Source organism: Pelophylax lessonae, assembly GCF_965119305.1.
Source record: "Pelophylax lessonae genome assembly, chromosome: 13".
NCBI lineage: Eukaryota > Metazoa > Chordata > Amphibia > Anura > Ranidae > Pelophylax > Pelophylax lessonae.
This window is the reverse complement of record NC_138780.1, coordinates 7,373,103-7,389,302: the sequence shown is the minus strand read 5'-3', so window position 1 is coordinate 7,389,302 and position 16,200 is coordinate 7,373,103. Positions and strand designations below refer to the sequence as shown.

The window sequence follows — 16,200 nt, the reverse complement described above, 5'->3', positions numbered from 1 at the left end:
CTACTTTCTCTGGTCTTCTCCCTTAGTGATCAGTTCTTCTTCTGGTCTTCTCCTTCTCCCTCCTCTGATGTGTTTTTCCTCTGGTTTTCTCCGCCTCTGCTGTCTTCTCCACCGCCGACCTGGTCCCCTTCCTCCTCTGGCTTCTGCCATTGTGTCATCTGCAATGTCTGTGAGTTCTTATATAGCCATGGGGCATGGCCATATGGTGTAATCAGCATGAGGCCCCCCTTGTGACTTCAACTGCAGAAGCCAGCGTCGGAACAGGACTGGGTCGGTGGTGGAGAAGACAGCAGCGTTGGAGAAGACTAAAGGGAAAAGGAGAAGACTGGAGGAAGAACTCATCACCAGAGAGAGAGAAGACTGGAGAAAGAAGACACATTGGAGCTACGACAGGGGACATTCTCCAGTTTTATTAAAGGACTTGTCAAAAACTGTCTTTTGTTTTTATTTACACTACACTGCTTTTTTTTAAGTGGGGGGGTGGGTAGGGGTACAATGTACCCCATACTCATTCACATAGATAGGGGCTGGGATCTAGGGGCCCCCTTCTTTCAGTTTGCGACCCCCACAACCACCACCCAGGGTTGTTGGGAAGAGGCCCTTGTCCCCATCAACATGGGGACGAGGTGCTTTTGTGTGGGGGACGCAGAGCCCCCCTGCCTCAAAGCACCCACACCCCATGTTGAGGGTATGTGGCCTGGTATGGTCCAGGTAGGGGGGTCGCTAGTTGGTCCCCCCCTTTCCTGACCTGCCAGGCTGCATGCTCGGATAAGGGACTTGTATTGATTTTGGGGGGGACCCCACACCATTTTATTTTTTTGGTGTGGGGTTTTCCCTCAAAATTCATACCAGACTAAAAGGTCTGGTTTGGTCTTGGGGTGGGGGGCAAACCCCACGCAGGTTTTTTGTTTCAATTTTGGCGTAGGGTTCCCCCCTCAAGATTAATACTATACTCAAAGGGCCTGGTATGGTCAGGATCCCATTCATTGAAGTCACATGGAAGTCGGACATGAAGTCATAGGGCGAAGTCAGATCAGAAGTCATCCGACTTCCATGTTGGAGCAGTGTGAACCTGGCCTTGATTAGCTGTTCATTGTGAAGCTAGTATTCTTAAGGCTCCGTTCACATGTAGGCGTTTTGGGGCGTTTTTGGGGAGTTTTTCTGCTCTAGGATCAGCTCTCAAAACGCCCAACAAGAAAAATCCTATTCATTTCAATGGCCCCTGTTCACATCTGAGCGTTTTGACGCTGTAAGCAAAACGCCCAACGCTCAAAAAAGTACATGAGCTTCTTTTTGGGCAGATTACAGGCGTTTTCCATTGGTTTCTATTCAATCTAAAAACGCCTACACAAAAAACGCCTGTAAAAACGCCTGTAAATCGCGGTAAAATCGTGGTAAAAACATGCGAAAACGCTACGTTCAGGTGTGAATGTAGCCTTAAAATCATTTAGTTAATTCGTTATAGATATAACTGATAAAAATAATTCTTTCAAGAATTTTTGTAGAGATAGTATAATATTTGTAGATTTTGAGATAAATGGTCTTGTATGAAGGTACTATAATCCCCGCACAGCAGAGGGATCGGAATCAATGGAAGGTCGCTGGCCAATTATAAGTATCAATGTGGAAAATGAAAGCAGAATGGTCTCTTGCCATTCAATCAACTGGAGTAGACTTATTATTATATTTACTTTCTTGCATAAACCATTAAGTACATCTATTTATTATTGTATTTTATAATGTAATGTGGTGACTGACATCTTTCTTTATCTAGGGATGATGAAAGATCATCAAAGTGTCCAGACGAAACCGATAACAATGAGCATCTCTATGGCAATAGTAGGTTGAATGACCATGCTTATATGAGGTTCTATTTATAAAACATTCATTGGGTGAATGTCTCAACTATTTGTCCAGACTGCGCATGTTTTCTCCATATTTTCTCTAATATTATGACTTCCTATGATTGTCAGCACCATCTAGTGGCCAAAATGTTAAATACATTTCGGAAAAATATATCAAATTTTGGCCACTAGATGAAGCTGATGATCATAGGAAGTCATAGTATTAATTTGTAATTCATGCAGTTTGGACGAATGCTTGTGACATTGTTTTATAAATAGACCCCATAGTGTTTGTTTTTTAATGTATTTGAATACAATATGGGAATTTGGAAAATACATAGGAAGATTACTTTATCATTCTGTCCCCCTTAGTGTCTTCAAAACAAGAGGAAGATGACACCTGCTACACTTACATTGATATCAGTAAGCTAAAAGGTCAGCATCTGCTTGTGTTTTATACTATAGTTTGTTCATAAACTTCAATGTCGTGCCCAACTTGGAACCCAGGGGCCACATAAGGCCCTTTGGGACTTTCTGTGCAGCCCTCAGGGCCCCTACCAGCAGTAGTATGTGTTAAAGATGGGCCGTACACCCCCCTGTTTGGTTCACAGTAGAAGTCCTGAACAGGGTAAAAGTTCCGACCCAAATGGCAAACCCCGTTGAAGTCTATGGGAGCCGAACAGGAAAAATCAAAAGTGCCCATTTTGAAGTCTTATATGCAAGTAATTGGCCAAAAAAGGGGTATGGGGACCTGGGTTCTGCCCTGGGGGACATGTATCAATGCAAAAAATGTTTTTAAAAACGATAATTTATTCAGGAGCAGTACATATAATGATCCCTAAAGTGCAGCAAAAAAAATGAAAAAGTCCTTTTAATTTAGTGCATGGGGAGTTCCCTTAGTCTGCCTTTAAAGTGGCGTATCTGTAGCATGCATAGAACATGCTGCAGCAAAAATGATATTGATACAAAAAAAGTGTCAAATCACATTTAAATTGACTCGCCGTTGCAATTGCCGGTCTGGTTATAGAAAAAAAAATTAATAGTATTTAGGGGGAACCACGTGCCAAAATGAAAAAAAAAACAGTGTGGCCCCCCCCCCCAAAATACATGTCAGCCTGGGGGGGGCGGGGTGAGCGCCCTCTCCTCCTAAACTTTACCAGGTCACATGCCCTCAACATGGGGGGGGGGGTGCTTCAGCTCTGCCCCCTTACCCCAAAGCACCTTGTCCCCATGTTGATGGGGACAGGGGTCTCTTCCCCGCAACCCTGGGCTGTGATAGTGGGGGTATGCGGGCAGGGGGGTTATCAGAACAAGGAAACTTCCTTTAGAAAGGGGGCCCCAGATCTCAGCCCCAAAAATAAAAAAAAGTGCCCCCGATGTAAAACCATTGTCAATCACGCTGCCCGCCGCACCCGAAAAAGAAAAATGCTCAGCACTCATTGACGGCCAACTGCTGAATGCCTCTTCGCCATTTGACAGTTCTTATATACTGTAGGTAAGGGCGGGGCTGGCCGGCAACGTCGTCTCGTGGTACTGACCCCCTTGTGACGCACGGACCGATGCAAGCTGGGTCGGTGACATCACAAGGGGTGGTGCCACAGGTGATGTTGCCAGATGGCCCCTACCTTGCCTATATAAGAGCTGTCAAACGGCGGAGGAGGTTTTTTGTTTTTAAACAAAGGAATTGTCAAAAACTGTCTCTGTTTTTATTATTTTTGACACTTTTTTGGTGAATGTGAGGGGTTACAATGCACCCTATACTCATTCACATAGGGGGGCAGGGGGTGGGATCTGGGGCCCCCTGCCCCCAGACCCCCACAACCACAGCTCAGTTTTGTGGGGAAGAGACCCTCGTCCCCATCAACGTAGGGACAAGGTGCTTTGGGGTAGGGGGGCAAAGCACTCCCCCCCCCCCATGTTAAGAGCATGTGGCCTGGTATGGTTCAGGAGGGGGGATGCATGCTCGCTCCCCGACCCCCTTTCCTGCCCTACCAGGCTCAGGCTGCATGCTCGGATAAGGGTCTGGTATGGATTTTGGGGGGATTGGGTGCCTGCGCATTGCAAGGCATTCGGCAGGGTGAATACCCACTGAACACCCTGCAAATTTGGGTGCTCCCCAAACAGGGTGAACAGTCAATGTTTGACCCAAACTCATGCTCAGGAACCGTTTGCCCAACTCTAGTCTGTGTTTTTTCATTTTTTCATTTTCATTGCCCTGTCTTAGCAAAGTCTCATGTAATGTGACTCCTATTCATGCGTCCCAAAGCATGTCCCAGGCTCCAATAACTCCTACAGCATATATACAGTCTCTGACCATGTCCTGTAGCATGCACATAGCCTGTGACCATCTTGTGTAGATTGACCCTAGTCTCTGACAATCTCTTGTAGCATTCCCATGGTTTCTGATCACATTTTGTAACATTTTTCTAGCCCCTGACCATCTCCATTTGTATGTCTGTCATCTCTGTCAGCTTGTCCCAGTCTCCAACACCTCCTACAGCATATTTGCAGTCTCTGACCATCTCTTATAGCATGCCCATAGTCTCTGGCCATCTCTTGTAGTATGTCCATAGCTTCTGACCATCTCTTATAGCATGCCTATAGTCTCCAACCATCTCTTGTAGCATGCCTATCATCTCCAACCATCTCTTGTAGCATGCCTATAGTCTCTGACCATCTTTTGTAGCATGCCCATAGTCTCTGACCATCTCTTGTAGCATGCCTATAGTCTCTGACCATCTTTTGTAGCATGCCCATAGTCTCTGACCATCTCTTATAGCATGCCTATAGTCTCCAACCATCTCTTGTAGCATGCTTATAGTCTCTAGCCATCTCTTGTAGCATGCTTATAGTCTCTAACCATCTCTTGTAGCATGCCTATAGTCTCTGACCATCTTTTGTAGCTTGCCCATTGTCTCTGTTCATCTTTTGTAACATGCCTGTAGTCTCTGAGATCCCAAGTTGTATGTCTGCCATCTCTGACAGCTTTTTAATGCATTGTCCTTACTATATATGATGTGTGGCCCGTTGGTGATGTCAGGGGCCACACTTGAGACCCCCTATATCAAGAAAGTTGAGTCCTACTGAAATGGATTGAGGTAATAGCTTTGGAGGCACGCTGGATTTTTCTTCCTAAGGAATAGTTTAGTGTACCTCAAAATCTTCCTAGCAATCTATTTAGTTGGGCAATAAAATGAAATATACTTTGGCGTGATGTGTTGCTCTGTGATTACATTTACATAAATAACAACTGATACATTTTATTTTATTCTATTTTATTTTATGTCCTACCTGGCTTCTATAGGTCCCACCAAAAAAAAGGTAAGTGTTTATTTATAAGACAGAACAGTGCTTTGTATACCAAAACTTTAGGGATGGAACCATTAGGAACTCCCTTACCCCTTTAGCCCAGCACCCAAAGTCCATCTAAACCCCATCCAGGTGACTTGTAGCTGCCACTTCCAGTCTACATTCTCCCACTACAGTATGGGTTGCTCATCGTTGTTCCAGACTCTCCGGACCCAGACAATGGTGGACTAATCCTAAACGATGTGTGGCAGCAATTGTAGTCTTCACCTGGGCTACAGGTGGACAACACAGAACTACAGATGGAAGGCAGAGGCAAAACATTGTCATACCATAAAAGGACGTGCCTGACCAAGGACCTCCATGGCAGGATCACCAGGGGTTGCTTGAAAGTGGTTGTAAAGGCTCAAAGTTCAGTTTTGGTTTCATCTGACCAGAGCACCTTCTTCCACATGTTTGCCGAGTCCCCCGCATGGCTTCTTGCAAACAGCAAACAGGACTTCTTATGGCTTTCTTCCAACAATAGCTTTCTTCTTCTCACTCTTCCATAAAGGGCAGATTTGTGGAGCGCACGACTAATAGTTGTCCTGTGGACAGATTCTCCCACCTGAGCTGTGGATCTCTGCAGCTCCTCCAGAGTTCCCATGGGCCTCTTGGCTGCTTCTCTGATGAATGCTATCCTTGCCCGGCCGGTCAGTCTAGGTCGACGGCCATGTCTTGGTAGGGACCCGGCCGGTCAGTTTAGGTGGACGGCCATGTCTTGGTAGGGGCCCGGCCGGTCAGTTTAGGTGGACGGCCATGTCTTGGTAGGGGCCGGCCGGTCAGTCTAGGTGGACGGCCATGTCTTGGTAGGGGCCCGGCCGGTCAGTTTAGGTGGACGGCCATGTCTTGGTAGGGTTGCAGTTGTGCCATACTCTTTCCATTTTCCCATGATGGATTGAACAGCGCTCCGTGAGATGTTCAAAGCTCGGGATATTTTTTTATAACCTAACCCTGCTTTACACTTTATCTTATCACTTTGATGCTGTTTGTTCACTATGGTTCTCTAACAAACCTCTGAGGGCTTCATAGAACAGCTGTATTTCTATTGAGATTAAATTGCACACAGGTGGACTCTATTTACTAATTAGGTGACTTCTGAAAGACAATAGGTTCTACTAGATTTAAGTTAGGGGTATCAGAGTAAAGGGGGGTGAATACAAATGCACGCCACACTTTTCACATATTTATTTGTAAACAAATTTTAAAAACCATTTATCATTTTTCTTCCACTTCACAATTATGTGCCACTTTGTGTCGGTCTATAACACAAAATCAAAAAAAAACTCAAGCTTTTGGTTGTAACATGACAAAATGTGGAAAACTTCAAGGGGTATGAATACTTTTTCAAGGCTCTGTAAGTATGACAGGTTTGTTGTATTTTTAAATCCAAATCTTTAATGCCACTTGATTGAAAGATGCAGATTTAAAGATATTAAAACAACTTTTGCAAAGACATTAACATGTTAAAGTGTTACTAAACCCAGGAGCCTGCAGTCACTACTGTATATCTGGTCTCCCCCGGAACCTGCAGTCACTATATCTGGTCTCCCCAGGAGTCTGCAGTCACTATATCTGGTCTCCCCAGGAGCCTGCATTCACTATATCTGATCTCCCCAGGAGCCTACAGTCACTATATCTGGTCTCCCCAGGAGCCTGCAGTCACTATATCTGGTCTCCCCAGGAGCCTGCAGTCACTATATCTGATCTCCCCAGGAGCCTGCAGTCACTATATCTGGTCTCCCCAGGAGCCTGCAGTCACTATATCTGGTCTCCCACAGTACACAGAACATGGAAATGCTGTTGTTTTAGTAAATATAAACAGCTAAATACCTTTTCTCATCAGCAGTATATAGCAGTCTTGTTACTTCTATCAGTGTCTGGTTAGAGTTTGTAGGGGGAGTTTTCTTTCTCCCTTGATTTTCCCTTGAGGCAGCAGGACCCCTTACCACTCTGTCTGGACAGTGCTGATTGGCCCTGTGTTGATCACATTCACCCTTCCAAGAAAAAAAACTCTCTAGCAATACACACCAAACTGAGCATGTGCAGAGTGCCCCCAATGCTCTGTACTATCCGGAGATGGATTGGGGACTATGGAAGAAGGGGAGGATGGGAGGAGACAGGATCAAACAGCCTTTTTACACAATGCAGTGGATTAACCCCTTAGGTTCCACAGTGAGTATAACAAGCATGCTTTACTGCATTTACAGACTGATTTTACTGCTGTGGGTTTAGTTACACTTTAAATCTTATAATGGATTTTAGTAACTGGCTTTACATCTACTGTCATGTAACTGTTTTTTGTTCTGTTTTATGTACCATATTAAGCTTCTCAAAAAGAGTGATGTTTATAATACTATGCATATCTACCTAGAAATCTATAGATCAGTGATGGCGAACCTTGGCACACTAGATGTTTTGGAACTAAATTTCCCATTTCGCCCTCACTGCTATAGATCATAAAGTTATTTTTATTCTTTATTTTTTTGTAAAAAATCAAAAGAAAATGTTTTTATTCTTCTAAATCTGTTTTTTTAACAAGCCCTTTGTGGATTCTGTGCAGGATGAGCCCTCTGTTGTGTATTCTGCAATTCGACTTCCGGGTGCTTCAACGGGGTCTCAAGCCACCCAGAAGACAGACGAGTCTGCCAACATCTACCACAATTTCAATGCTGAGAGACGCTAGGAAGGCTCATTCTAAGAAGAGTGTGATGGCTTGGGATGGACTAAAATATTCCTTTCACATGGATCCAATGACAGTCATTCACTTACCATTGGTACATGTATGGACACTGGTCCAGGAGTCAGTCTAGAATCTTCAACCTTCCCGTATCAACCAAACCATTGACCATGCAATAATCCCCACTGACAGCATGTGGCGCAAGAAGCTTGTGGTGTGAGTCCAACATGCCCCTCTGTGTATCAGAGCTAAAGCTTTCCAATCAGTGGGCAGCAGGGTGATAGCTCAGACTCTGCAGGGAGCGGGTTAAACCTCTGTAGAGATACCGCTGCTTCCTTTGCAGCAGCTGGAAGGGATGCAACTTTTCTACTCAAGCTATGGTTACTTGCCTATGAAAGCCAACTCTAAGTCTGAAACCTTTTTGTTTTGATGCCCCTGAAATGTACACACACTATATTGCCAAAAGTATTGGGACGCCTGCCTTTACACGCACATGAACTTTAATGGCATCCCAGTCTTAGTCCGTAGGTTTCAATATTGAGCTGGCCCACCCTTTGCAGCTATAACAGCTTCAACTCTTCTGGGAAGACCGTCCACAAGGTTTAGGAGTGTGTCTATGGGAATGTTCGACCATTCTTCCAGAAGCGCATTTGTGAGGTCAGGCACTGGTGTTGGACAAGAAGGCCTGGCTCACACTCTCCACTCTAATCCATCCCAAAGGTGTTCTATAGGGTTGAGGTCAGGACTCTGTAGAATAAAGGCAGTTTTGGGACTTTAAATGAGACACAAGCCGGGTAAGGCTCTGCGTCTCCATCCCTCTAGGAAAAAAGATTGGGACTTTAAATGAGGTGCGTGAAAACAACCGGCCCTTAGTAAATTATACTTATATATATATATATATATATATATATATATATATATATATATATATATATATATATAATGCTTTTCTGGAAGAATGGTCAAGCATTCCCATAGACACATTCCTAAACCTTGTGGACAGCCTTCCCAGAAGAGTTGAAGCTGTTATAGCTGCAAAGGGTGGGCCAACTCAATATTGAACCCTACGGACTAAGACTGGAATGCCAATAAAAATCATGTACGTGAAAGGCAGGCGTCCCAATACTTTAGGCAATATAGTGTAGTTGATTTAAAATGAGTTTATTTGGGTTTTTGGGCTTGTTTTTCAATGTAACTAGGATCCTTCTCTGCAGAACTATGGTGGGGGGAGAGGCTTTTCTACCCATGTTGTGACTGGTTTGTAAAGAAAACAAAACTTTGAGCACTTTTTTTATTTTGATGCCTCTGGAATGTACAGTATAAAGTGATTATAAACCTTCATTTTCTTTTTTTTTTAAAATAAAACAACAAAGACGTTATACTTACCTGTTCTGTGCAATGGTTCAACCAGAGGTCTGAAGAAGAAGCTGAAGCTTTGAAATGCGTCATCTGACCATTCTGAGGTTTCCTATTGGACGGCGCCTGTGCAGTCCACGCCCATTGTGCATTCTACGCTGATTGTCAGCTTGTCGGCTGACAGTCTATGGTCCGGACACTTACACCAGGCTTCACAGCGTTCACCAACTACCACAAATGCTGGGGACACTGCTATCTATCCATAAATTTGTTCAATACAAGCTTTATATAGTACCACGTCTGTGAGTACCTAATATATACACTGCTCAAAAAAATTTAAGAAAAAGTTTTTAATCAGAGCATCAAGTCAAAAAACTTGTGGTATATTGACCTGGTCAGTTAGGTAGCAGAGGGGGTTGTTAATCAGTTTCAGTTGCTTTGGTGTTAATAAAATTAACAACAGGTGTACTAGATGGGCAGCAATGACAGAACCTCTAAAACAGGAATGGTTTTGCAGGTAAAGACCACTGACTTTTTTTTCCCCTTTTGTATTGGGCTGGGGTCAGTGTCACTACTGGTAGCATGAAGCGATACCTGGACCCTATAGAGGGGGTCAGTGTCACTACTGGTAGTATGAGGCCATACCTGGACCCTATAGAGGTTGCACAGGCAGTCCAACTCCTCCAGGATGGCGCATCAATACGTGCCATTGCCAGAAGGTTTGCTGTGTCTCCCAGCACAGTCTCAGGAGTATGGAGGAGATTCCAGGAGACAGGCAGTTACTCTAGGAGAGCTGGACAGGGCCATAGAATGTCCTTAACCCATCAGCAGGACCGGTATCTGGTCCTGCAAGGAGGAACAGGATGAGGACTGCCAGAGCCCTACAAAATGGCCACTGGTGTGAATGTCTCTGACCAAACAATCAGAAACAGACTTCATGAGGGTGGCCTAAGGGCCCGACGTCCTCTAGTGGACCCTGTGCTCACTGCTTGACACTGTGGAGCTCGATTGGCATCTGCCATTGAACACCAGAATTGGGAGGTCCACCACTGGCACCCTGTGCTTTTCACAGATGAGAGCAGGTTCACCCTGAGCACATGTGACAGACGTGAAAGGGTCTGGAGAAGCCGTGGAGAACATTATGCTGCCTCTAACATCGTTCAGCATGACCGGTTGGGTGGTGGGTCAGTGATGGTCTGGGGAGGCATATCCATGGAGGGACACGCAGACCTCTACAGGCTAGACAATGGCACCCTGACTGCCATTAGGTATCGGGATTGAAATCCTTGGACCCATACGCTGGTGCAGTGGGTCCTGGGTTCCTCCTGGTACACGACAAAGCCCAGCCTCCTGTGGTGAGAGTATGCAGCCAGTTCCTGGAGGATGAGGGAATTGATACCATTGAATGGCCCCCACAATCTCCTGACCTAAATCCAATTGAACACCTCTGGGACATTATGTTTCTGTTTATCCAGCGCTGCCAGGTTGCCCCTCAGTCTGTTCAGGAGCTCTGTGATGCCCTGGTCCAGATCTGGGAGGAAATACCCCAGGACACCATTTGTCCACTCATTAGGAGCATGCCCTGATTTTGTCAGGCATACATACAAGCATGTGGGGGCCATACACACTACTGAGGACCATTTTGAGTTGTTGCGATGACATTTCATCAGGATGGACTAGTCTGCTGCATCATTTTTTCACTTTGATTTTCAGGGTGTCTTTGAATTCAGCCCTCTGTAGGGTGATAATGTTAATTTCCATCAAACGATGTGGCAACTTTTCGTTCCTAACACATTACCCAGTCCATACCAGTATAGACCCTAACACATACCCAGTCCATACCAGTATAGATCCTAACACATTACCCAGTCCATACCAGTATAGATGCTAACACATTACCCATCCATACCAGTATAGATCCTAACATATAACCCAGTCCATACCAGTATAGATCCTAACACATTACCCAGTCCATTCCAGTATAGATCCTAACACATTACCCAGTCCATACCAGTATAGATCCTAACACATTACCCAGTCCATACCAGTATAGATCCTAACACATTACCCAGTCCATACCAGTATAGGTCCCAACACATTACCCAGTCCATACCAGTATAGGTCCCAACACATTACCCAGTCCATACCAGTATAGATCCTAACACATTACCCAGTCCATACCAGTATAGATCCTAACACATTACCCAGCCCATACCAGTAAAGATCCTAACACATTACCCAGTCCATACCAGTATAGATCCTAACACATTACTCAGCCCATACCAGTATAGATCCTAACACATTACCCAGTCCATACCAGTATAGATCCTAACACATTACCCAGTCCATACCAGTATAGATCCTAACACATTACCCAGCCCATACCAGTATAGATCCTAACACATTACCCAGCCCATACCAGTATAGATCCTAACACATTACCCAGTCCATACCAGTATAGATCCTAACACATTACCCAGTCCATACCAGTATAGATCCTAACACATTACCCAGTCCATACCAGTATAGATCCTAACACATTACCCAGTCCATACCAGTATAGATCCCAACACATTACCCAGTCCATACCAGTATAGATCCTAACACATTACCCAGTCCATACCAGTATAGATCCTAACGCATTACCCAGTCCATACCAGTATAGATCTTAACCCATTACCCAGTCCATATCAGTATAGATCCTAGCACATTACCCAGTCCATACCAGTATAGACCCTAACACATTACCCAGTCCATACCAGTATAGATCCTAACACATTACCCAGTCTATACCAGTATAGACCCTAACACATTACCCAGTCCATACCAGTATAGATCCGAACACATTACCCAGTCCATACCAGTATAGATCCTAACACATTACCCAGTCCATACCAGTATAGATCCTAGCACATTACCCAGTCCATACCAGTATAGACCCTAACACATTACCCAGTCCATACCAGTATAGATCCTAACACATTACCCAGTCCATTCCAGTATAGATCCTAACACTAACTATTACTTCAAGGCTGGCATCCTCGTCTATTCCTTCCTACAAATTGCTCTTTAGAAGCAGCTGAAGATCATCACTAACAACATGTCACACACTCACATGTAATGCCGGTTGCTGCGTCTTTCAGAAGTCTAATAATCATCATCATCATCAGTGTGTTCACCCATCCTTTGAGCAGTGTGCAGTGTCAATAAAAACGAAAATAAGAAGCAGTGGGAGAAGACAAGGGGAAGTCATTCCCTGATCAGTGTTCATTGCCTAATATGCATACAGGATGGTAGAACACACTGATGATGATGATGATGATGATGATGATGATGATTAGACTTCTGCAGCCGGCATTACATGTGTGTGACATGTTGTTAGTGCCGATCATCAGCTGTTTCTATAGAGCTACTTGTGTAGAGTCCTGTGTGGGCACCATGTGATCTTTTTTTATCTAAATGGGATCATAACTTCTTCATACTCAGGTATGTCGGATCCTTTCCATCCCACCCCTATCCAGCCCTGCTCTGGCCACCAGCATCTTCTGGTCAAAAGTGGCAGGCTGGGTAAGGGGCAGGTTACAGAGGTATGCTGATTGGCTAAGGAGGTGGCAAAGGTGGAGCAACTTATCAGCAGTCACTCCCTCTCACTCATATGAGCACGCTATTGGTTGTTACACTGGTCTGTGCCTCTCCCTCCAGCAGCCCAAAGCCGGTGGCATGGAGAGGAGGAGAAACCAGCTTTCAGCTTCTGCAGAGAGCCACACAGGATCGTTCTGCAATTGCTACCACTGCACCGATCCCCTTGCTGTCAGCGCCCCCTACAGAAGGACTGGTGTTACCCCCCTTTAACGGCCCTGGTTGGTAGACATCCAGCAACTCGTGTGTTTTAAGATTATCCAACATATATTTTATGTCCACTTACTTCTAATATTTAGAATAAAATTAACACTTAAATTTAATGTGGGCATCCAATGGTGCCTGCACATGTGGTTTGTAGGGTGCTCCCCTTGATGCCTGAAATCAGGTTGGTTTGCCAAGGCATGGACTTGAGCTGTGTGCATGTAACAGCAGTCAAGAGTTAGAGGATTCAAAAATGATTTCGATAAACATAGATTTTTACTCAAACAAAAAAGTAAAAATAAATAAATAAATTGGGGCAGACTAAATGGATCACTTGGTCTTATATCTGCTCTCACTCTTCTGTGTTACTGCTTTGTCCTAATAATACTCTTTCCTATTTTGTGCGGGAAAGTAAAATAATTTCCTACCTAATATACTGTATATTTCTGATCCAAGAGAGTTACCACAAATCCAAGGGTACCTGATGAAGAAACGCCGGAAACTATGGTGCAGTTGTACGAGTACCGTATATACTTGAGTATAAGCCGACCCGAATATAAGCCGAGGCATCACATTGTACCCCAAAAAAAATCTGCCTGTATTTCTCAGCATTGGGGATACCAGTTATCCTGACCAGATCTCCAAATCCATTTTCAGAAATGCAGCCCCAAACCTGCAAGGGATCTCCACCATGCTTCACAGTTGCCCGCAGACACTCATTATTGTACTGCTCTCCAGCCCTTCTTAAACAGCTGCCATTTTTCTGCACCCCAGTTCCTATGTTTTCATGCATGATTAAGTTGCTTAGAATTGTTTCCATGTCCTATGCATGAAAACATAGGAACTGGGGTGCAGAAAAATGGCAGCAGGTGCTCTGGACTGATGAGTATATTGGACTCTGGACTGATATACAGTATACGGTATTAGTAGCCGTTACTTATCACGTTACTTTACACAAAACTGAATAAACAGATACATGAAAATTCTGTTTCCTCTTTTTTTGAAAAATATTATCAAGTGTTCAATCATATCAGAGAATCTGAACAAAATGGGGAAGTGTTGGATGTTCTTCATTCTAGAGCAGGGTAGAAAATCTAATTATGTACACAGTGAACCGTCACAATTTCCCTCCCGGCTTTGGTTATCCTCATTTGTAAGTAGACAACTTTCTCTTTCTCAGAGGCGTCACCTGGTGCGGTAAAACAAGGTGTGGCGTTCCCCTCCCCCCTAGTCTGCCACTGTGCCGTCTGCACCCCCATAGCAAGCCCACTGCGAGAATTTCATCTGATTCCTGAGGAACCAGCCAATATTTACTCTGTAGGTAGATCTGTCGATCCCCCCACTGACCCAACATCCTTCAATTAAAAACGAAAAGGAGTAGGTGGAAAATTATCGGCTGGACGGTGCCTGGATCTAATTGGATGGTGATGGCGCTGGCTTTCATTCTCCAGTAGCCCATCTATCTACGCAGTTTAGTGTGGTTGGAGGAACCTGTTTGATTCCTGACCTTCAACTGACCGGTGTATGGCCAGCTTTAGAACTACTTTTCTATGACCTAGACTGTAAAAATTTTGGTTAGTCTACATACATAAAGAAAAATAAAAGGAATCATTGCACACATGTCAGATTTAACCCCTGGGAGAAGAGTTGTTGGTGTGCTATGTTGAATAAATGTAATTAGTGAATTAACTTGTGAATGCTCTCAGCTAAGGTGTGCAGGTTGACCATGGTTTAGCTGCTCTTCCTCTGCAGAGGCTTCTCTATGGTGGCTCTTCTATGCGGCACCTTGCGGGACTCCTCGCTGCAGATCAGGGCTCCAGTTGTGGCGGTGGCCGGCACTTCATCGTCCACCGATGGCTGGCAATTTCAGCTACTCCAGCTTGGTGCAGAACATGTTGGAGCTCAGCTGTCAGCTCATGTGCCACTCTGTGATCTCCTCTTCTGTTAAACAGGTCCCAGACTTCATGGTGATCGCAGGAAGTTTTCAGAGGAATGCTGTGTGCAGGGGGTGGAGAGGGAAGGGAAGGGCCCACACTGCATGAGGACTGGAGACCGGTCACCCCTCTGGCATGTGTCATCCGGGTAAGGTTGGAGGAGCTGAAAGTCATGGGGAGGGGGGGGACTGGGGAGAATTAGGGGGGGTCTGACAAGCATTGCAGGGGGGTTGGAGAGCGTGGGGGTGGTGAGCACAGCGGGGGGCAGGGAAAGCCAGGGGGACGGAGAGCACAGGTGGGAAGCTGCATATAGAGGAATTGATCTTTCCAAATTCCTCCTGAAGCCGCTGAATGCTTGCAGAAGGGAGAGGAAGAGAATCAGGCATTCAGCGTCTTCTGGAGGAATATGGAACGATCAACTCCTCTATATTCAGCTGCCCCACCGCTCCTCCTATCTAGGCACACAAGGAGGCTGCTCGGGCACTCACCTTCTTCTCCCCCCCCCCCCCGGTAACACCCCCCCCCACCCCCGTGAGCAGCGCGGACAAAGGAGCAGCTACTGCAGCTGCCTTCACATGGAGATGCGGGAATGTGCAGGAGGAAAGTGAAGGAGACTGTATATAGACTATCTACTGTAAAGGAAGTTGTCCCTGAAGATTTTGCCGAAGTCAAGTGGGCATCCCATAACCTCCCTATCCCTATCCAAGTTATTAACCCCCTAATAAAAAACAAAAACAAGGCCATGGACTGTTCTCTCACTCTGTGTGACTGTGAAGATTTAGTGTGCCTGGCTGTGCAGGAGTAGGGGGTCCCTGCTCATCTGCAGCTCCTTCATGGGGTGTGCTACACTCATTTTCTGGCCTCAATACTTTAAGTAACTAAAGCCAGGCCATCAACATGGATCAACATTTGGCCAGCTCAGTAGGCCATAGCCTTCAGCAGTGATCATTGTATTCTAATAGTGGGGAAACCTCCCGAGGACTGTGTTGTTGGGGGGAAATCAAGCAATTTTCTTTCCTTCAAACAATGGTTGAAGGAAAGAAAATTGCATGATCTATGGCCAGCCTAACTCACTACAAGGATACAAATAAAGACTTCTGACTTTTATTTGCTTTTCCTGTTTAGCATACTTATACTACATCAGTGACTTAGGGAGTATTGAAGCCAGGAACAAACATGGCAGCCAATGGGTTTTCAG

General features: G+C 45.1%; 1 protein-coding gene across 1 annotated transcript in view; it reads left to right on the top strand.

The window, feature by feature from the left end:
* The window catches only part of LOC309569900 (sialoadhesin-like), a gene marked incomplete at both ends in the record, with an annotated part of 435,740 nt that extends 427,865 nt beyond the window's left edge, over nucleotides 1–7,875 (top strand). Inside the window, 2 exons of the mRNA XM_082275891.1 lie at nucleotides 1,775–1,839; nucleotides 7,753–7,875. Of these exons, the coding sequence (XP_082132017.1) occupies nucleotides 1,775–1,839; nucleotides 7,753–7,875 (188 nt within the window). The remainder of the gene's footprint in view (nucleotides 1–1,774; nucleotides 1,840–7,752) is intronic.
* Between the last annotated feature and the right edge of the window lie 8,325 nt (nucleotides 7,876–16,200).